General features: G+C 37.9%; 1 protein-coding gene across 1 annotated transcript in view; it reads left to right on the top strand.

Moving 5' to 3' along the window:
* The window catches only part of LOC122804004 (integumentary mucin C.1-like), a 191,268-nt gene that overhangs the window by 8,010 nt on the left and 159,567 nt on the right, over window positions 1-23,691 (top strand). Inside the window, exon 4 of the mRNA XM_044073686.1 lies at window positions 8,352-8,417. Within this exon, the coding sequence (XP_043929621.1) occupies window positions 8,352-8,417 (66 nt within the window). The remainder of the gene's footprint in view (window positions 1-8,351; window positions 8,418-23,691) is intronic.

The following is a 23,691-nucleotide window of genomic DNA, read 5'->3' as shown; positions in this document are numbered from 1 at the left end:
GAAGGACAAAAACTGCAATGCTGACACTTGAAATGTCCTTTAGCCCTACACAGACGTCTCAATCAATTGCGGACAAATTTCAACAGAATCAGCAACAAGTCAAGAAAAAATCGGGACAATCAGGGACACTTTTAAAATATTAGTGATATTAACTTGAAACATTGACAGAATCAGAGCATATGAATTAATACACATTATCTGAAGTAAAATAAGTTTATAACTCTTAATTATTGTCATTATTCATTGAGTGTAATTCACCACCTTTCCTCCAAAAGTCACTAGTTTTAGGAGGGATTAAGAGGGACAGAGTTAAAATTTGAGTCAAAATCAGGGACAGTTGAGAGGTATGGCCCTACATGTGCCCCCTCCGTATTGATATTTATTGCTCTCAAAAATATCCTTAAAGGATCTATCCCTCTTATATAACCAAGGGTTTTTCCCCTACCTTCTGGGCAACATTATTCTCAAAATGTAATATATCCCAGTTGTTATAAATAACTTCCACTATCCTATGCACATCACTATTATAACATACAATAAATCCCACTTGGGTTTTAAAATGACGGTTCGACCTATTCACATTACTAGTATCTTATCCATAGATCAGAATTTGTTTATAAAATCTTTTTTTTCCTTTTTGTAATTACTTTGTTGCCAACCTCTCCTAATAAATCAACAGGGTAACCCCTTGCTTCAAACATGTCCAAAATAAATTTAACGTCTTCAAGGAAAATTGAATCTGAGCTGACCATTCTGGCCGCCCTGACCAATTGTCCCTTAATTATGGACTTTTTCTGAAAGGGAGGGCGTGCACTCATATATTCCAAATATGAATTAGAAAAAGTCTGTTTTCTATGAATTCTTGAGCTTAATGCCCTATCCTTTGTAATGGATAAATCAATGTCCAAATAAGCTATACTATTGAAACTATGATTGTGTGTAAATTTTAAAAAAAGAACTGTATTATTAATATAAATGTAAAATAATTTTAATTTATCTTCTGTGCTGTTCCACAAGATAAATAAATCATCTAACATCTTGTATAATAAATAATATTGCCCATGAATGCACAATTAAATGCAAAATGTTGTTCCCAATAAGCCATAATATAGTTCACAAAGCGGGGGCGCACTCTGCTCCCATTGCTACCCTGTCTTCTGCCTATAATTCTGACCTTCAAAACTCAAATAATTATTTTTTAACACAGCTTCCATGAGGGTCACATATACAGTTATGTCATCCTGATCAAAGACCCCAGTTTTTAGTAACTGCGCTTCTAGCCACAACAAACCCTTCTCATGTGGTATCACAGTAAACAAGCTTACCACATCTATTGTGACCATAATACATTCACCATTCACATTAATTTTCCCTACTTTATCAAGGAATTCGCAAGAATCCTTACATATGTAAGGAAAACTTTTTAAACCCTCTTGCAGTTTCTGATCCAAAATTTTCCAATAAAACAGGTTTTTGAACGTTTTCCATCTACAATTGGTCTAAAGGATGGGTTTATCAATCCTTTATGAATTTTAGGAATTCCGAAAAAATGTGAAGATACAGGGTACTCATTCACCATGTAAGCATGCTCATCCTCATTAATTTGGCCTTGGAACAACATGTCATCCATAAGCAGATCAATTTTCCTGTACATTATATGAATTTCATTCAATGAACTTTCAACATAGGAACCATCTAATAATAATGAATTGATCCCATCCAAATAATCAATTAGATTCATTATAACAACACCGTTCCCCTTATCAGGTTTCATTAAACGTATGTTCAGATCATGCACTAAATCAAATACCATAGTTTCTTCATTTTTAGTGATTTTAAGGCTCTGGTCTACAGTCAATTTGCTCCGATAGTGAGTAGTAATCCAGTTTTGCACCCACAATTATTACATCTGCAGGCATAAACTCCTTTTACAGCTGACTGAGGATTGTACCATTCCTTGTGTTAGTTGATTGCTGTTTAATTGGCTATGTTACAAATAACTTAAACTAAACGCTCCTGAAGCAAGCAGTTTACACTTACAATCGCCTCCTCCATATAACGCTGGGTGGCCGATTGCTGTTTGAGTGATTTAGGTTAAAGGTAGATTAGTTGATTAATTAATAATTCAATATAAACGCTCCTAAAGTGAGCATTTACACACACAATCGCCTCCTCCACATAATGCTGGATGGTTGATTGCTGTTGGTTTGGTTAATGTTAAATATTGGTTTTTCAATTAGGACATAATTCTAACTAAATGCTCCTGAAGCGAGCGGCTACTTATACAACCTCCTCCACAAACCTCTGGATGGCTGAATGCTGTTTGATTTGTTAATGCTGAATGTTTGGACTAGTTATTTAATCACTTAATTTAAACTAAACGCTCCTGAATGCGAGCGGTTACATACACAATTGCCTCCTCCACATAATGCCGACTAGCGTTTACCCCTGTTACAATCTTGTAGTGGTTTGTACCTTCCCACATTGTGATGCTAGCAAATTGCATCACATAGTGTTTAATGCTAGTGCTATTTAAATTCGACCTTTCTCTGCGAATACTTTTAATGTTTTTATATGTGCTTTGAATGGTGTGGAAGCGTGTTTTTTTCCTCACTCTGTTATTTGTGGTTACATAAGTATTCATTAGCCTATGTATTCATTTCACTAAATAACTTAATTTTGTTACAATTGTTGAATGACACTGCTGCTAATTTTATTGTGTTATCCTGCTCATTTGGTTTGACTGCTGTTAGGTAAGGTTTGCCTTTGCCAATATTACTGGCTTGCTAGAAAGATACAGGTTAATTATTTCACCTCGCAACATATATCTCTGATGTTGTTATATGTTACTATATTAGCTGAGCAAATGTTTTAAGTCCTGTACTAAAAGTCAAATTCTTATCCACTGTACCTCTTCTTTTTCTTACATATTTCCTATCAAGTATCCGCTCACTGAGCTCCATATCCTGTCCTTGGGAAACTGACTCCTTTGACCTGAAGGCTAAGGACCCACTCCAAGCTGGTGTTACAACATAGCAACTACCATCCTGCTCCCCAAAGTATAAGAAAGGAAGCAAAAGTATGTCTGTATCCCAAACCTGCCAGTACAGTCTAGTATTGCTACAACTAATTGATGGTGACTAATAGGTTGCTTTAAGCTAGGATAGCCAACAGCCTTTCCCGTATAGACTGTGTACCTTTCCTCCGTACAAACATTGTACCTTACTTCTAGCCCCTTAGTTTTTATCCCTGGCCTATCCTCTCAGAATCTCCACTGTAGTTTAGAGTTCTACCACTATGTGGTGTCCTCTCCCAGCTTTTCTCCCCTCTCAGTTTGCCTGTTACCTCAGCAATTTATCTTTTTTTATCCTCTGGCCCAAGCTTCATGGTTAAATATTCTCCACTTCATCTCTGTGACTACTCTAGTATACTCCACTTCATCCTGCTATTATTGTATTTTACTGACTAAACCCCCACCTATACTCATCCCACTTCTACCCTATTCTCTTTACACACCTCTTATACTACTCTACCTTACAGCATATGCTCTTTTACTGATTGTTTTTCTCAACATTCCGCCCTCTCTTGTCTCTACCCGCTCCCTACCCCCAATTCCTACCCACCCCCAGGGGCCCTACTCTTATACTTTCTAACCACACCTCTTCCTCTTCCCACTACCCAGTTCACATTTCCCATTGGCCAATTTCTCTTTCATTTCCCATCTCCAACCACTCCCCTCTTTACTCACCGCTCCCTCCTATCTTTACACGCTCCCACCCTTTTCACTTCCATCCCCACCTATTCACAGCATATAACTAATCTTTCCAAATGGCCTATTCAACTATCCCTTTTCAAATTCGACTTCTGCTTCATTCTTTTACTACTACCACTACCAATCTTTACATATAATCTCTCCTCATATGAGCACCCATTATATCACAAACTAACTACCCCAGACAACAAACCAACTCCCAATCCTTACCACACCTATATAACCATGCAAACATAACATACTCACCTAGCTACCTACTATCAAAGTATCATAGAACACTACACATTAAATGTAATACACAATATTTCAAAAGACTGTTATTTCTCTACAACAAACTCCCTATCCCAAGCCATCTACTACAACTTCTCACAGTAAAGGATGGTGATATTCATCCAAACCCAGGTCCAACTGTGACCCCTATCACTCTTTATTACCTTAATCAGTCTATCAATTCTCCCCTTGCAAGACCTTCTAACTCACTCATACTAGCTCATCTTAACATACATAGCATTAACAACAAAGTAACTCAACTCCATGCTCTCCTAGAAGTGTACACCTTTGACATTATCTGCCTAACTGAAACATGGCTAAAACCTATCATCAAAGATAATGAAATTATCCCACCTGGATATAATATCCTAAGGCTTGACAGAGTAGCTAAGAAAGGTGGTGGTGTGGCTATTCTATTTAAATCAGGCTTTCAATTAATCACTTACAACTGTAATATACCTCTGGACTCCAAAACAGAAATTCTCATTGCTAAACTTGAACTTAACAATGCTAAATCAATCTATATTATCTGTATGTATCTGCCCCGTGGAAATAACATAGCCACCTTGGAAAATATCCTCTGCTGGTTATCCCAACACCTGCCTCAAGAAACCATTATCCTAGGCAATATGAATTTAGACTGGGATACCTATTGTAGTAGCCTCCCTACCACTCACATAAACCTATATGGTTTCTCCCAGACCATTACCTCCCCCACCAGAATAAATAAATCTAACAAGAAAGCAAACACACTAGATTGGATTCTCACTAACAATCATACTCACTACTATGATCCATACTTAAGGGACATCTTTTTCTGAAAGGGAGGGTGTGCACTCATATATTCCAAATATGAATTAGAAAAAGTCTGTTTTCTATGAATTCTTGAGCTTAACGCCCTATCCTTTGTAATGGATAAATCAATGTCCAAATAAGCTATACTATTGAAACTATGATTGTGTGTGCATTTTAAAAAAGGAACAGTATTATTAATATAAATGTAAAATAATTTTAATTCATCTTCTGTGCCATTCCACAAGATAAATAAATCATCTAAAAATCTTGTATAATAAATTATATTGCCCATGAATGCACAATTAAATACAAAATGTTGTTCCCAATAAGCCATAATATAGTTCAAAAAGACGGGGGCGCACGCTGCTCCGATTGCTACCCCCATCTTCTGCCTATAATACTGACCTTCAAAACTCAAATAACTATTTTTAACACAACTTCCATGAGGGTCACATATACATTTATGTAATCCTGATCAAAGACCCCAGTTTTTAGTAACTGCGCTTCTAGTCACAACAAACCCTCCTCATGTGGTATCACAGTAAACAAGCTTACCACATCTATTGTGACCATAATACATTCACCATTCACATTAATTTTCCTTACTTTATCAAGGAATTCCCAAGAATCCTTACATATGTAAGGAAAACTTTTTAAACCCTCTTGCTGTTTCTGATCCAAAAATTTTCCAATAAAACAGGTTTTTGAAAGTTTTCCATCTACAATTGGTCTAAAGGATGGGTTTATCAATCCTTTATGAATTTGAGGAATTCCAAAAAAATGTGAAACTACAGGGTACTTATTCACCATGTAAGCATGCTCATCCTCATTAATTTGGCCTTGGAACAACATGTCATCCATAAGCAGATCAATTTTCCTATACATTATATGAATTTCATTCAATGAACTTTCAACATAGGAACCATATAATAATAATGAATTGATCCCATCCAAATAATCAATTAGATTCATTATAACAAAACCGTTCCCCTTATCAGGTTTCATTAAGCATATGTTCGGATCATATACTAAATCAAATATCATAGTTTCTTCATTTTTAGTCAAATTAATAGTGTCATTTGGAAATTTTGATGTTAATAATTTTTGCATATTTTTTTCACATTTGCTTTCAAATAATTTTATAACATTGTTTAATGGGGGATTAAACATACTGGGTCTCCTTAGTCCCACATCCTTATTAATCGTAACATCTGAAGAATTGAACCATACCTTAAAGTTCAATTTCCTCGTATAACTTTTCAGATCAATAAGCGTATCATCTAACCTTGTCCTTCTAAAGGGCACAAAGGTAAACCCTTTTGCAAGAATGTCCACATGTTCAGTTTTAACTATTCTATCTGAATAGTTATATACTTTAAAATCCCATGCTTTATTAAAGACTACTCATGGTTTTAATTCATTTAACAAACCTTCCTCACCACCCCCACAAATACATACAATGTTACCTTCATTCATGTTGTTCAAACTATTGACACCATTAGTCCCAACTGTTCGTATTAATTCAGATATGGAAACGTCCTTTATAAATCCATCATCTATTTGAACAACATCAGCAGCTACAATTTCAGTTGAAAACTTGTCATTATTTAAACAGACAGGCAAACTCGTTACCCGGTCTGAAAAGTCTGAGACTGTTACCTCAGTATTGACAGGTAAAAGCATCGCTAAAGCCAAATCCATTAATTCCTCTGTTGTCAGCTCTTGCTCCTCGCATTGGAGTTGGTTTTCGGTCGCGCACCCTGTTTGTTGAAGTCCTGAGTGCCTCTCAGTAAAAAATGGGACTGCTGCTGTTTTCCTTTTAATCGTTTAGAACGCCTTATGTTTTCTTCACCTGAAAAGGACTCCAACCGCTGTCTATTTGCCTTATAACCATCGGCGTCTGACGTAGGTTTCTCCCTCATATTAGCGTTCTGATTGGACAACTCCTCCAGAACCATACTTCCCGCTGACATAGGGTACACCCTCTGAGAGGCATATTCATTAATGTCTCTCTTTATTTTGTTCGATTTTCATAGAAAAATAGTATTACAAATAGATGTTACATTTGTAAAAACTCCATTAAACATAATTTGATTTGCATTAAATTGAAAGTCACTTTTGATGGACTGATTTAACTCATCTAATTATTTAGCTGCTTTTTCTGCTGCCTGCATGTTTGATTTAACCATCAGTCTCATCATCTGCAACCCCATTTTTTCAAATAATGCATGTAATTCAGTCAACAAATCAATATTACCTTCAACTCCATTTGGATATTTCCACAATCTGAGACCACGGGGAACAATTTCCAAGTCAATTTTTTTGCAAATATGAAATTTCCATTTGTTGCTTTTTATGAGATATTAACTTCTTCTCAAACACTTTAGTCCAATAGTGAACAATAAAAAAACTCAATAACTGAAGAAATGAACAGCCAGGAATCCAAAACAACCGTAGAATGAGAAATTTAATCCAAAATTGTTAAGCGCTTTCTTCCCCGTACAGATAAGGGACTTCCTCAGAATAAATTTAAAAATCAAGATGTCCAAATAATTATCACAGCTAGAATGAGCACAGTGCTTCATTACTAAGCAAACAAAAAAACAATCAAGGGCATCAATCATAAAATCTATGCAGACTCTTTCAAATATTTGTCTCCCTTCTCTCTATCATGAAGGTACTGAGATGTGAGCTCTGTCTTTCATATAGAACCTCAACAGAGCATGTTCTATCAGACTTATTGTATATTCAGGGATCGGTATGTATCAACGTGAATACCATGTCTGTGTAACTGACTTGTCCTCCACATAAAGCCAAGGACTTGTCTTACTCAATTCAAATGGATGGGTAACCACAAATTCACTGATGGTTTAGCAGCAATGTCCCTCATGCATAGGCAAACCATGTAAGTACGCAACATTTACTTGGCTGTCCCATCTTTGGAGACTCAAAAATACAAGGGTTAATATTTACCATGGTGATGTAGGGCTAGGCTTCTTAAGATCCTCATAGGACAATATCCTAGTAAGCACTTTTGAACCTAAAAGTGCCAGAAATGTATAAAATATACATTCTTTTAATGGTACTGAAGACAACATTTATAAAGTTAAAGAAGGATAAATGTTAATGCAATATGTCAACATTCTACTCTGAGCATTGTTCGGTTAGCCAATAACAGTCAGTAGGTCTTCCACTTGAATATAGACATATTGATATATATATCAATATGTAAGTTGTGTGTGTGTGTGTCTACGTGTGCATGCATTTATGTCTATATGTATGGGTGTGTCTGTTGGGAGGGGGTACAAGATCACTATTACGTGTCATGTGTGTGTGTGTGTGTGTGTGTGTGTGTGTTTGAGCACTCATGTGTACATGTGTGTGCGTGAGAGACAGAGAGTAAAGGCAGAGAAAGAGAGGGAAAGGGAAATAAGGAAAGCAGAAATGAGTGACATATAAGATCTATAAATCTATGAATATATGCTGACCTGTGTTATTTTTTTGTATTCTACAGCAACATCTAGTGAAAGTACAACAACAACAAATGCAATTATAACTGTAACAGGAACAACAAAAACAAGTAAGTGCATATTTCAACTAGATTCAATAAAGCCTACACTAAGTGTACATGCTATGTATTCTAGAACATTATTTTCACATTATTTGTGCTTTCTACTCAATCAGAAAGATTACACTAAGTGTACATGTAGTCTACACTTTGTGGTAGTCTTTATGAATCCCTGTCAGTATTTAAAGCTGCAAGAATATCAGTAGGAAAACTAAAATTAGGAGGAAGAAGGTGTGAGTTATCTCTGTGCTGTCTGTTCACTCAAATGGTGTACACAGTGTAGGCATTATTGAATCCCAGATATCCAGGAAATTTTGTACTAAAAGTGCCTGAAATGCACTCAGCATACCCCTGGCATTAGTGATGAAGATAACAGGTACACTGAAGAAGTCTAAGTTACCATCATGACATTGTCATTTCTTTGGCTAAACCAAACTTCCTCAGATACCATGTGTGCTTTTAAGAAAACGTTAAAGAAAATAGTCAGTGTCTTCTAAGCATGAACAACCACTCAGCAGTTAAGTGAAATGTTTAAACATTGTACATGCTGGTCCATGTGGAACACTGTCAGTTATAATGACTTATCATTGCAGCACATATATTATAAATAAATGTGTGTAGGGAAGGCAAGACCAGGCATATGTGTCATGTGTCTGTGTGTGTGAGTATAGACAGAGAATAAGAAAGAAAAATAAGGAAAAAGGAAATGAGTAATATATTACATGCATACATGCATGAATATATGCTGCCTTGTGTTATTTATTTGCATTCTACAGCAGCATCTAATAAAAGTATGGCATCAACAATAGGTAAGTTAGTTTTTTAATACGTTATTTAATCACTTTTTATATCCAGGATCAAAGGTGTAGCCAGACATACACTTTATACTTGGGTCTTTATTAAAACACCGAACATTTGAAATGTCGAGTGCTCTGATATCAACCCATTTTCAGCTAATGCTGAAAATATCGAAGTAACAGGAAACCAAATTCTTTCCTAGGGAAAGACGTCAGTTGTCCGTTTCTGTTGCTTCGGTAGTTTCAACGCTCTGGTGGAAACTTACAGGTTGGGTTCAGGTAAGTGTGCAGTTATGTGGACGTGTGGGTTAGGGTGGGTTAGGTGAGTTAGGGTTAGGGCGCGGGTCAGGTAAGTGTGCAATTGTTGTGGACATATCGGTTAGGGCGGGTTAGGTGAGTTAGGGTTAGGTCTCGGGTGAGGTGACTGTGCGATAGTGACGGACCTTAGGGTTAGGGTCTGGGTTAAGGTAAGTGGATAGTTAATGGTGTTTGTATAGTTTAGTGTAGGGTTAAGTGTTAGAGTTTAGGTGCATGTGTGTGGATTGCTGTTTGTTTGGTGTGCTTGTGTTGTGTGTATGTGTTTTGGAACAGCAAATTTTTTCCCTAGGAAAAAATTTGCTGTTCCGAATGTTCAATGTTTTTTTTTCGATTGCTAGGGTTCGATATTAGAACACTCGACATTTTGAATGTTTGGTGTTCTAATATAGACCCTTTGTACTTTACAGAGTACATTTTTAATTGCATCACTTGGAACCATTGTAACTCTTTTCAGGCCATATTATTTTTAAATCTGTCTAAATTAATACCTCCAACAACAAGTACTTAACTTGCTTACAAGAGAGGATAGCAAATCTAAAAACATTATCTTTAATAGTTGTAGAGGCAACTGCTGAAAAATGATGTTAATTTTTGGATACTATGGATTTGGATACAGATATTGAATCTCTTTCACGTGGTGGATTTCTCTGCCGTTTGTGCAATGTCCGAGTTGCTAATCATAAGTAAGATGCAGTTGGAGAAACACAAAATGCAACACCTACCTGTTACTGAGTTGCATTTCATCTCCAACTGTTCAATGACAGTTGTTTCAATCTTATATGGTAGATTTAGGGTTTCTGGTAGTTTAAGGTTTCTGTAAGTCAAGCCTTTAAGACAAAGAAAAGTAATAATGGAAGTTTATGTGGTAGCACAATTCATCTGCATGGACGTGGACACGGATGGATTTATAATTCCATAGGTCCCTGCGCACAATAGTGAACAAGCAACCACCTTTAATGGGGCTGTTCCCAAAGACAAACCTGTTACATTCCACCACCCTTTTGTTGATTGCTTGTAGTGTGCCTTCTCTAGCAGTCTTTTGCTTATTAATAATGTAGAATATTAATGCTTTTTTAAACTTTTAACAGATGCGTGGATACACTGACTGTACTGGTTGGGTTGTATTCCTCACTTTTTGACATATCATTTTGTGTTTTCCCATTATTTACAAGTCTTGTATGTCTAATGCCTGTTTGCTATTATTTTAATTGATCAGCTATGGGCCCTGGTCATGGCTGAAAAGGGGCAGTTCACCAGCCACCCTACAGGGTTAATGCATTTCAAAATAAAATGAATAATGTTAGTAGCCGTGAAAGGCGTGCAACCATACTGTGGAGAAAAGAAGGTTGTCATTTTCTTCATGAAATTATGTGGCTTCTGTGGTTTAGACAATAAGTGACATAATGTGCTCATTATTAAGTCTGTATGTCATCCATTAAAAACAAAATGCACGCTGTTTTCTCTTGTGTTTTTTTAAATTGATCCTTTGATGCCTATATTTCTTGTACTGGATTAACCCCTAAGAATCAGGGAAACAGACAGCTGCATGGTGTTGACAACAGCTGAGCTGTTGGACATGCTCCACTTAAAGAAATCCCAATCCCTCAGAGCCACATGCTCCAGGGATCTAAACCATGTCATCACAATGAACAAAACATACTGGAGGATAGGTTCCTGACCCAGAGACTCCCCATACTCTGGAATAGACTGCCCATACATTTCAAGCAGAGTGCCTCCTTGGCCCTCTTCAAAAGGAACCTTGATGATTGGATGGGAGATAGGAAATTCACCCCGGGGATCACATCAGTCGCCCTGCTAGACAGGGTTCCAGGGAAGTAAATATTGTGGGAAGAAATATCCAAGGAATTGTTATGGTTAGCCTTGTATAGGCCCTAGGGCCGATAGCCTAGTACCAGCCTATGAACCTATGAGTACAATAAATGTAAGGGGGCACTATTTTGAAAGAGGTGCCCATTTGTTTGAAATGCCAGGTTGGTTGAGGGGCATTAAAATGAGTATGTGAGCACAAAATGGAATTTTTTGGCCACATCCCTGTCCAGGATGCTTAGTACTAGAAGTGCCTGAAACACATACAACAGACCCCCAGCTGATGGTGCTGAACACAACAGATATAACACTGAAAAAGTTTTCATTATCACAGTCATGACATTGTTGTTTTTTAGGTAAAACCAGACTTTCCAGATATTTTATGTGCTTTCAAGAAAATAGCAGAGAAAATAATTGGTGTCTTGTAAGCATGTATAACCTCATCATCAATCATCATCATCAGCCCCCTTTTTCCCATTTTTTTCTACATGGGGTTGGGGTATCATGTTAACTGTCGCCAACTCTCTCGATTTAGTGCCACACTCCTGCCTTCTTCAACACTCATGCCTGACTGTCGCAGATCTTCTTTCACACAATCCATCCACCTCTTTGCTGGATGTCCTCGCTTCCTCTTATCTTCTTCCTGTCTGTCCCAAATCTCCCTCACCAGATTGTCTTCTAATTTTCTACACATGTGCCCAAACCACCATATTCTGTTTTCTTTGATCTATTCTGCAATTGGAGCTACTTTGGCTTCTGCTCTTATGTCCTCATTTCTTCATCTGTCCCACAGTGTGCATCCTACCACCTTTCTCAGGCACTTCATTTCCATCACCTATAGCTTCTTCAGTTGTTCTGCCTTTACTGCCCAGGTTTCTGTACCATATAGTAGTACTGGTTGTACCACCATCTTGTACACCTTACTTTTCAGCTTCTTTGGCATTCTTCTGTCACAGACTGTACCTGATACTCTATGCCAGCTGGCTGCAGCCCCTCTGATTCTAGCTTTGACCTCTTCTTTCAGACTACCCTTCTCCTCAACTACCCCTCCCAGATAATTGAAGCTGTTTACCTGTTCCACTATCTTCCCTTCTATCTCTATTCTCAGCTTCTTCTAATTTCCCCAGTTTGCTGCCATTGCCACCATCTTATCTGTGCTTAGTTTCATCCCATGTGCCTTCAGATTTACATTCCATTCTCCTATCCTTTGCTGAAGTTCTATCTCAGAGTCTGCCTGTACTGCCACATCATCTGCATACAGCAGCTTTGTTGATCCATCTCCTCCAGTCTGTTTGCTAATGTAGTCCGTCACCAGTATGAACAACAGTGGGCTCAGAGTTGAACCCTGATGTACACCCACTCCCACTGGGAACCCCTCTGTGAGGCCGAATACTGTTCGTACTTGAGTCACTGGGTCATTGTACATAGCCTGCACTAATTCTACTAATGTTTCTGGGACTTCAAACCACCACAGTACTGCCCAGATCAGCTTTCTTGGGACCTCGTTGTATGCTTTCTCCAAGTCTAGGAATGCCCAGTTCGACTTTCTCCTCATCTCTAGCTTCTTCTCAAGTATCTGTCTCACTGCAAACATCAGGTAAATTGTGCTGCATCCTAATCTGAATCCAAACTGCTCATCTCCCATCTTACATTCTACTACTCTGCATATTCATTTATCAATCACCCTCTCCAGAACTTTCATGCAGTGTGATAGGAGTTTGATGCCTCTGTACTACCACAGTTGTGTATGTCCCCTTTGTTCTTGTACACTGGCACAAGTATGCTTATTCTCCAGTCATCTGGAATATGTCTTTCTCTCCACACTGCTATTAGTACCCTCAGGATCCAGTTCTTCCCTATCTCACCCAGCATCTTCATCATATCTGCTGTGACCTCATCTGAGCCTGATTCTTTCCCTGACTTCATTTTCCTTAGTGCTGTTCTTACTTCTTCTAGGGTGGGCTCCTCTTTTTCTCTCATCGTAGGCTGTTTCTGGGGTAGCACAGCTTTTGTGGGGAGTTTTTTTCATTCAGAAGCTGCTGGAAATGCTCCTTCCATCTGCCTTTGATGCCCTCTGGATTGGTGAGCAGGTTGTTGCTGGCATCTCTTATGAAGGGTGTCTGACTATCTTCTTTATCTTTCTGTCTTTGCCTTGCAACCTAATATAGTTTCTTTGTGCCTCTTACTGAGTCACTTTCCAGAAGATGGTACAGTGCCTTCGATGCCCTATTCTTTGCTATTGCAACTTCTTTCTTAGCATCTTTGTTAGCCAACCAGAAGTCCTTCCTAGCCTGGTTAGTCTTTTTTATCTCCCACTTCTTCCTGCACTCTTTCTTTCTTTTGATTAATTCCTGGACTTCTGCATTCCACCACCAGCTTTCCTTATGTACCTTATTTCCATACCTGTCTCGGCCACATATCTTTTCTGTAGTCCTAACACATGCTGTTTTTAGGCGCTACCATTCTTCTTCCACTCCACATATTTCTTCTTCTTCTTGGGGTGTCTGATCCCCGAGAAATTACTTGAACTGTTGTACTTTCTCTCCAGTCAACTTCCAGGTCTTCAGCCTGGTCTCTGTTGACCTTAGAGTCTTCTCTGACTACTGCTTGCAGCTGATTGTGGCAACTAGTGGTTTATGCTGTGGGCCGACTGTTTCACTGGGGATGACTTTACAATCATGGATTCTACCCCAGTGCCTTTTCTTTACTGGGAGGAAGTCTATCTGAATTGCATGTTGATTATTCTTGCATGTGATCTTATGACTGTCTCTCTTTCTGAACCATGTGTTGGCTACTATCAAGCCATTTGCCAGATAGAAGTCTAGAATGGCTTCTCCTTCTTTATTCCTGTTGCCTCACACATGTGAACCCAGGAAGTCCTCATAACCTATTCTTTCTGTCCCGGTATGTGCATTCAAGTCACCCATTATCAACACCAATTCATGTTGTCTTGCTTTATCTAGTAGGTGTTGTAAATGCTGTCTGAATGCACTCTTTTCCTCACTATCACAACCCCGCTGTGGGGCATAGGCTGATATTATGAATGCTGCCCTATCATTACACTGAAGTCTGACTGTCATGAGTCTGTCATTAATTCTGATGCTATCCCTTACTGTCTAACCTCTCAGCAGTTAATAAGTTCATAGGATCATAGATGGTAAATGACCACTAGGGCCCTTATAAGCCTAGCCGAGCAATCAAACTGTAGCCCAAAAAATTGATTTATATGGGTGACGATTTACTTATTGCCTCTGTCTATCATAAACACATGAGCCAGAGCAGGGGGGAATTTACAATTATCCAGCTACTGGTCAAAGTTGTGCTTAAAAAGGGATAGGAAGGTACCCTGCTTCACATGGATGGAGAGTTTGTTTCACAGAACGGAAATTCTTTGAGAAACATATCTGCCTCTCCAACATGTCCTGTTTATTCACAACCAATATTTAGGTCTTTTGATCTAGTAGTTCTGATGCTGTTTGTTTTGTGGTTGTGCAAAAGGTTTCTCAAAACAAGATCCAGGCATGCCTTGTATGCCAAGCAATGATCACTTCTCAGAAGTATGTATGATACCGAGTAAAGAGACATGACTTAGAGGTGATCAGCTTAGGACATTGTATTTACTTTCTGTATTCTTTTTGAAAGTAAACTTTGTGGATATTCCAGTTGCTTCATGTGTCTGGTCAAGTAAATACTAAAGGGGGCATTATACTCTATAACGGGTCTGATGATGGCCGACTACAGTGGCATGATGGCCTCTCTGGGCCTAGATGTCATGACCTTTCTTATAAGTTGAGCATCTTAGAGGGATTTTCTTACTACCTTGGACACATGCTGTCAAAGGCTAGGTTACTATCTACATGAGTTCCTAGATCCCTGACTAGTGAATCAACTTGGAAGGGTATTTATTGACACAGTTACTCTGGGTAGTAGACTGAAATGTTTAATCATTTTGCATACTGCTCCATGTGCAACACTGTCCGTTTTAATTATATAATTTTGTAGCATATCTATGCAGACATTTAAAGGTTTTTTATCTAAAGAAACATTTTACAAAGTTTACTTTTATCCATTTTATTGAACTTGATCAGTTTGAAATCTCAATGCACATCTAAGGATAAAAATGTCACACCGAGTATAATACCTTGTGTGAACTAGAATATCACTGGTTTGTACCCAAGAAATGAAACAGGTTGGTTAAATGACAGATTGTGCAACTTACTGTAACATACAGTAAATTTAATAAAAACTCTGCTTTGTGGCTAGAAAATAGAAAACTTAAAGGCAAAAACACGGGTCTAATACATCTCAGGGTGCAATGCAGTTGCATATAATATTAAATCAATGTGTTTTTCATAGTTATATGTCATAGTTATGTCTTAGCAGAATATTATTTTTTCTTGTCTGGTTTTGTGCCTGACTGACAGAATTTTTGCCTCCTCCAGCATCACATTGGTAGTTACCATCAGTGTTTCAAAATAATCTGTGCCCTAAGTGGACATCAGGCCATATCTATTACTTCTCGTGCAGCATTAGTCTGTGTCATAAATCATTAGATAAGTGATACAGGTAGCAAATAACCTGGCTTATCAAAACAGGAAAGGGTAGCGTCTGCTTGCTTTACAGGATCTACCATAACTGATGTCTAACATATCCTAACAGGCAGATCACTTCCCTTAATCTCATCTTGCCTGTCAGTGGAAGATATTTACTTTTGGGAACACAGGGACATAGAAAAAAAAGTTTAGGCAAGCAATCACAGGGGCCATAAGGTGTCTAGCCTTTGAAATATTTATGTAAACACACATAAAAAATCTTGTTGTGCTTTTTAAGCAATTGCTGGACCTGACTTTTCAAATCCAGCAGGGCTATATATGATAATTGTGGTGTAAATTTCTGCCTACCCATCTACTCTTCAAAACTAGACTTAAGGTAGCTTTGATTCATCTGTAGTGGCAGCTTATTCCACAGGTTGGGCATATGTTGAGTTAGCAGCCTAACCCACCAGCAAACCTTGCTTATTTGTTACTGTATATTTAGGTTCCTAATGTGAGCATTTGCAGAGTCACTAGTTACCTCAGAACAGCTTATACAAGGAGAGGCATGCTAATCTATTTTGATGGTTGAAGATTTTAAGGTCAACTATCCTAGTTAGAAGTCTTTCTTTACAGTTGAATGATTTGCTTGGATTTGTACATATCAAAATGGTCACTGTATTCAGTGACACATCTGATAAGTGAAGGATACACCAAAAGGATGACTTCTTAGGAGCTCGAGGATGCTCCCTTGGAAATTAACTAGGCATATATAAGTATTTCCTGAGCCTGACAGAGAAGTGATGGTCAAATAAGAGAGGGAATTGTCCACATGCATACCTAGGTCCCTTATGAACATGTTTGCCTGAAGAGGAGTACAATTTAAAATGTCAGAGATGGAAGAAGCTTTATTGCTGAGCGTTGCTAAGCTGCAGTTTTTTCATTTAACTTGAGACAGTTTTCAGTAACCATATATGTGCATATTCCTGTTTTTGTTGGAGAAGTTTAGTAACATTGGAAGAATGGCTAATTGTGCCTAGCTTGCAGTATTCATCAAGCTTGGTCAGTCATGCTTCTTGTATAATAACTTGGATGTCTATAATATAAATGCAGAACAGAAGTGGGTGCAACACTGATCCCTGCAATACCCCACTTGTTATAGATTTACATTCACAGAAGGTAGCTTGTAGACTAACATGTCAAAGTACTATACTGACTACCAACTCACATTACAGAGCATTTGCTGGGTGCTTAACACTGTAGCTTTAGTTACTAGCATCGAATAGTACATTAGTTCCTGCAAGGAGGGACTTTTAAAACTGCAAGAAAAAAAAAATACATTTCAAGTTAAACAAGCAACAATAAAATAAAACAATAGAATAAACAGTGCATGTCTAAATTCTATAAATAAATAATTGCAAAATAGTCACACATCAGCAGTGACAGAGGACTGCTAGCTCTGAAAGATTAAACATATTCCTGTTAAAAATGTTACTTCTCAGCTCCTACACAAATGTTTGTATCGGCCTTCAAATAATGTAACACAAATGTTAGCTAACCAAGAGCTTCTAAACAGCGGATAAAAAAGCAGCTTTAAAGTGAAAGAAATGTAAAGTAAAATGACCTGCAATAAAATAAGAGCAAAAGATGAAAAATAATGGAAGTATGCAAACTAGAAATGAGGAATTCCAAAACAGTCACATAGCAATAACAGTTTCAGAACACTGGCAGATCCCAAATAGACAAGTGTTAATTCCCCAGGATAAGATTATGCACTATAAATACATTAGAGTTAGTTGTCATATGCTAAAAGATAAAACAATAAATCCTGACTAATCACATCAGCAAAATGAGATTGCATGTCTTTGTGCATAATGATGCCCTCAGATACTGCTTTTAGTGTGAAACATTGATTTATCCCTGTTATTATCATTACATCCACCATGAGATGATACCATTGATGGTCTACAAGAAATAGAAACATTTGTTATGTCACTCTGACTTACTTTCTGCTATATTGTCAGTCTTCATTCCTGATTTATAAGGGGAATAATTTGTTTTTAACAGGTACATAAGATTGCAGCCTTTCTTGGTTGCTTATATGGTATCTAAGTAAAAAGATATTTCAACCCAGAAGACTTGAACACTGATCCTGTAGTCATGGACTTACTGAATTTTGATGCTTCATCCAGAGCAGTGAACATGCTGAAAGCTAAACATTTTACCTGAATGGAGAACTCATATTGATGACCTCCTGCATCAATGGGCTTTTAGTTTGAGTCATATCAAAATGAGGTGGTGATGTCATTCTGTTTAAAGGGTCTTCTGCTTTCTTCATGCTATGGCATTAGTAATTATTACAAATAAAGACATTTAAAGCCATAATAAAGAGTTAGTCTTTACTTGTTAGTGCAAATGCAAAAGACAAGAACAACTGGAATCCAAAAACGTACCACGGAGCCCTTGTACCAGCAACAACAAGTAGGTAGTCTTAACAAATTTATTTATCACAACGCTTCGCACAAAGGTGCAGCTTCCTCAGAGAAAACAAATTAACAATGAGGTAAAAGTGCACGCCCCTTTTATACAAAGCAAAAGGGAAATGACAACATGATAAGGTGAAACTCATTGTAGTAATTGGTAAACAAGTAGAAGCCTTCACAAGAACAACTTGTTCCTCAAAGAGAAAATGCAAACATTAATTCATGTTAATAATAAGCATTTCAAAGTGTAGAATGTTACCAAAGAAATAAACATAAAATTTAAAATGACATATTTAAAATTCTTAAAATATGTGGAAGAAATCATAACATTAAAGTAAAAATTCAACATAAAAAGTCATTCAAATAGCAACTCAAAAAATTAAGTATAATATGCAGTAATGGATTAAATCTTAGTAAAAAGGTAATGGTAATCCATTATAAGTATGAACCATAATGAGCAACTGTGTACCTTAAAGATATTATTGTATAAACAACAATAATAACTAAAATCTAGGCAATATTTAACATGAGAGATGCTACAACAAGGGCACGTCACATGAAGTCAGAAACAAAAAAATTTGTATGTTTTAAAAAGTCTTTATGTATGCATAAGAAAGTAAGGAATATCTACAAAGGGGTACTACCTTAAATAGCTCCTCAATTTGAGTACTGCTGAGATGTTACAGTTTTCGTTTAAACCGGGTAGCAAAATCGTCCTAAACGCAGTTGCCACTCCAGTTCACGACTTCTAAGAGTAGAGTTATTGGGCCTCCCGGATGTTATTGCTCACTTGATCTATGGCCATAAACGAGAGAGAGTGCCCAGGGTGGACGGCAATGTGTATAGCCAAAGCGCTAACGTCAGAGTTTTCTTAATTGCATACATATGCTCATAGACACGGTCCCTAAGTCTGCGATCAGTCTTTCCCAGATAAAATGAGGGACAGCAATCACAAAGAGCCAGGTATACAACTGATCTACTTTCACAGTTGAGTGGAGCTTGGATTAAAAACTTCCTGTCCCTTATAGTGTAGGTCTGCCATGCCTTCATTTTGTAACACCAGTTGCAAAACCACATGGGTACATCCCTGTGCCTGTTAAAGGTTTTTTTAGTTAGGTCCCTCTGTAGAAGTTCCTTAAGATTGTTGTTCCTCTTGAAGACAAAATTAGGACAGGGGCCTAATTTCTCAGAGAGGCCAGGACTCCCCAAGATAAATTGCCAGTTTTTCTTAATCAATGCAGTGGTAGTCTGAGTGTTAAGACTAAATGTGTGGACGTAACTAATGGCAAAATCGTACATGGTTGGTCAGAGAGATGTCATTAGGAGAGGGAACACTCAATGGGTGACAGTAGTGTGTTGTTAGAACTAAGGACAAGTAGTACATGGCTTTGCAAGATAGGTTTATAAACCCTGTTTATCCTTTTGGCTGTAACTTCAAGCCTAATTTCATCAATGAGATTCCTCGGTAACCCCTATTAAGGAACATGTTACACAAAAGTGTGCATTCGTTCTGAAAGGTGTCAAAATCACTACACATTCTAACAGCCCTAACCATTTGGCCCTTCACAATAGGTTTCTTTTGTTTGAAGGGATGGTGGCTTGTGAAGTGCAGGAACGAATTACAGTAAGTTGGCTTTCTGTAAACACAAGATGTGTAGGTGTTCCCTTCCTTTCTCAACTTTACATCGAGGTAATCGATTTCTACAGGTGAAAAATTAGAAGTGAATTTCAAGAAGTCAGTAGTACCATTTAGAAACTGTAAGAAGTCTACAGCTTCAGTATCATTACCATGGAAGAGGATGAAAATATCATCCAGGTAACGTGTGTAAAATTTCACTGTCTGCATCCTTTCACTGGAAAAAAGGAACTTCTTTTCCCAAAACCCATAAAGAAGTTGGCGACTGAGGCCCCACAAGAGCCCATCGCCACGCCTTTTTTCTGTAAAAAGTAATCCTTATCAAAAAGGAAATTATTACATGAAAGGACTATGTCCAAGACTTCTGTAACCAAGTCAATTTCAGTCTGTGGTGCTCCACAGTCTAAAAGCAGGAGAAATCCATTCCACAGCTTCTTGGTGTGGAATGGAGGTGTAAGTCAACAACGTCGATGGTGAGAAAATTATTCCCATCATCGAACGGAATGTTGTTGAAGTTGTCTAAAAAGACCAGGAGTCTTTACATACACCCGAAGGTCCTTCAGGTATTTAGACAGGATAGTGTCTACCAATCTGGCGCTGGGATATGTCATAGATGATCTACCATCAACCAGCGCATGGGGATTATTGACATCCTTATGGACCTTGGGATGCCAAACATGACTGGAATTTTGGCATAGAGATGTCGATGTAATTGTAAGTTTCTATGTCAATCTTACCCTGCAAGAACAAGTCACGGAAGACGCCCCTCATCATACTATGGGTGCGGTGTATTTCATTGAGAGAAGCAGGGAATAGGCAGGTGTGTTAAGGACATCGAGCATTTTTTCGTTATAGAGTGAATTGTCCATAATTACAAGTCCACCCCCTTTATCAGGTTTGACTACTCGAACTGGGTAATGGCATAATTCATCTAAGAGGGAGACTTGTTCTTTAGTAATGTTATGCCGTGGAGTTTCGGTATAACTATTACACTCCTTAAAGGAATGTCTGATGTCTGCTTCACAGATCCTTTCAAAAAGCTGGAGAGAAGGGTGGATGGGGGGGTTATACACACTCGGTAGTTTGAGAGAATCATGTGGCAAGGCAACTTCATTGCTAAACAGTAACTTGAAGTTTAACTTTCGGACAAAGCATTTTAGTTCAATAAGTTCCTTGATATGTCACCCATTTTACTAGGGACAAATGTGTAACCAAGGGAAAGTAACTCAACTAATTCCTCCCTTAGTTCCAGGTCTGTGAAATTGTAAATAGTGAAGTCCCCTTTACGGTTAAGTATAATTCTTGGACCTTGATGTAGGAAACAAGGGTTAAGGTCAGCAGTCATGGTGAAGGAGGAAGAGACACCTGCTGTGTAAGAGAAATGAGAGTCGAACAGTCAAGAACTGAGAGACCAGGGCAAGCTTCTTCCGCTTCTATCTCTTGTTGTGAAACTGTCGGTGGTTGCGGTTGCCTACAAAACTGTTGTTGTTTTTGTTAGTGTTGGTCCTATTTGTGTTGGTGTTATTATTGCCTTGATTACCCTTCTTAAACCCTTTAATCCTGTCACTGCGTCTAGGGCCTACCTCGTCCACTCCTACCTCATCTTCGTGAAAGTGAGGGCTGGCCGAGACAGGGTGGGGTGCAGGGTTAGGATGTTCCTGGTGGGTACTAGTAGTAGTAGTGTTGTGAGATTCAGAAGCCTGTAATTTAGGATATGCAACGTTATCCTGGTAAGCCAATCTGTCTCTGACTAATTTTTTATTTTTGTTAAGCTTTAGTTTGACAAGAAGCGTGTTAATACTAGAAAGGGTACGGTCATAGTCGAACCTGTACCTTACAAAATTCAAGTCTGCTTTAATCTCCTTGTCTAAAACATCAATCTCCTTCAGGAGAACACAAACATGTTGGTTATAATGTTTCACAATAAGCTGTAACAGGTCTAAACCTTGCTGTTAGAAATAAGTCTTTTAAGTCGCAAAGGAAATTGTTGTTGTTGATTAAGCCTGAAGGAGAAAAAGTACTACGTAGACCTTTTGGAACAAGTTTCTCATGAATGCACTGGTTAAAATAACCAATCTCAAGCTGTAACTTTTTAAGTTTGAGAATTTTACTGTCAAAGATCTTTAGTTTATTGGACAGTGACTCATTACTTGAAATAGTATCATGCTGATCAGCTGTACTTTCCATAGGGTTAGAAAAAACAAAGTTGTCAGTATTTGTCATCCATTCAGAAAAAATGAATGGAGCATTCACATTGTCAGTCTGGCCTGCAAAAGAGCCAGTGTTAACAGCTGCAGCTATACGTAAAGAAGAAGTTGCAGGCCCAGTGGGCCAGGCAGAGTTAGTTGTATTGTAATTAACTGAATGTTCTCCACTACTGTTAATGTCTGCACCTAATAAAGGGCAGGAATACCATTAGGAAAAGTACCTGTAGTTGCCTCCAATCTTGTACCACTGTTGACAAGGCCAGCAGATGTAGATGTAGAAGGCGGTGGTGCATTATGTCCATTTGCAGAGTGAAAAGGTTGTCCTGCCGGTATTAGAGAACCAGAGTTCGCCTGTGTAGTATTAGTGGCTGAAGAGCCTTGAGTAGATAAAGGTATAGAAGCTACCTGGCGGTTCCTGTTGCCATTAATACCTTCCAGTAAGTCAAAGCGTGCATTAAGCTTGTCGAGTCTTTCGACAATGAAATCAGCAAGGCAGGCACATCAAGAAGTGGATTAGACTGCGCTTCCTTCACTCCAGAATTAGGAGAGATGCGAGGGCTGCTGGGACTAACAGGGCTCCCTGTGGCCATGAAAACAAACAGGCAAATGCAAAAGACAAGAACAACTGGAATCCAAAAACGTACCACGGAGCCCTTGTACCAGCAACAACAAGTAGGTAGTCTTAACAAATTTATTTATCACAACGTTTCGCACAAAGGTGCAGCTTCCTCAGAGAAAACAAATTAACAATGAGGTAAAGTGCACCCTTTTATACAAAGCAAAAGGGAATGACAACATGATAAGGTGAAACTCATTGTAGTAATTGGTAAACAAGTAGAAGCCTTCACAAGAACAACTTGTTCCTCAAAGAGAAAATGCAAACATTAATTCATGTTAATAATAAGCATTTCAAAGTGTAGAATGTTACCAAAGAAATAAACATAAAATTTAAAATGACATATTTAAAATTCTTAAAATATGTGGAAGAAATCATAACATTAAAGTAAAAATTCAACATAAAAAGTCATTCAAATAGCAACTCAAAAAATTAAGTATAATATGCAGTAATGGATTAAATCTTAGTAAAAAGGTAATGGTAATCCATTATAAGTATGAACCATAATGAGCAACTGTGTACCTTAAAGATATTATTGTATAAACAACAATAATAACTAAAATCTAGGCAATACTTAACATGAGAGATGCTACAACAAGGGCACGTCACATGAAGTCAGAAACAAAAAAATTTTGTATGTTTTAAAAAAAGTCTTTATGTATGCATAAGAAAGTAAGGAATATCTACAAAGGGGGGTACTACCTTAAATAGCTCCTCAATTTGAGTACTGCTGAGATGTTACAGTTTTCGTTTAAACCCGGGTAGCAAAATGCGTCTAAACGCAGTTGCCACTCCAGTTCACGTACTTCTAAGAGTAGAGTTATTGGGCCTCCCCGGATGTTACTTGTTAGTGCCCCACACTAACAAAAA

This window comes from Protopterus annectens, chromosome 6.part0 (assembly GCF_019279795.1).
Source record: "Protopterus annectens isolate FY-2018-M chromosome 6.part0, PAN1.0, whole genome shotgun sequence".
Classification (NCBI taxonomy): domain Eukaryota; kingdom Metazoa; phylum Chordata; order Ceratodontiformes; family Protopteridae; genus Protopterus; species Protopterus annectens.
This window is presented reverse-complemented; position numbering and strand designations above follow the sequence as displayed.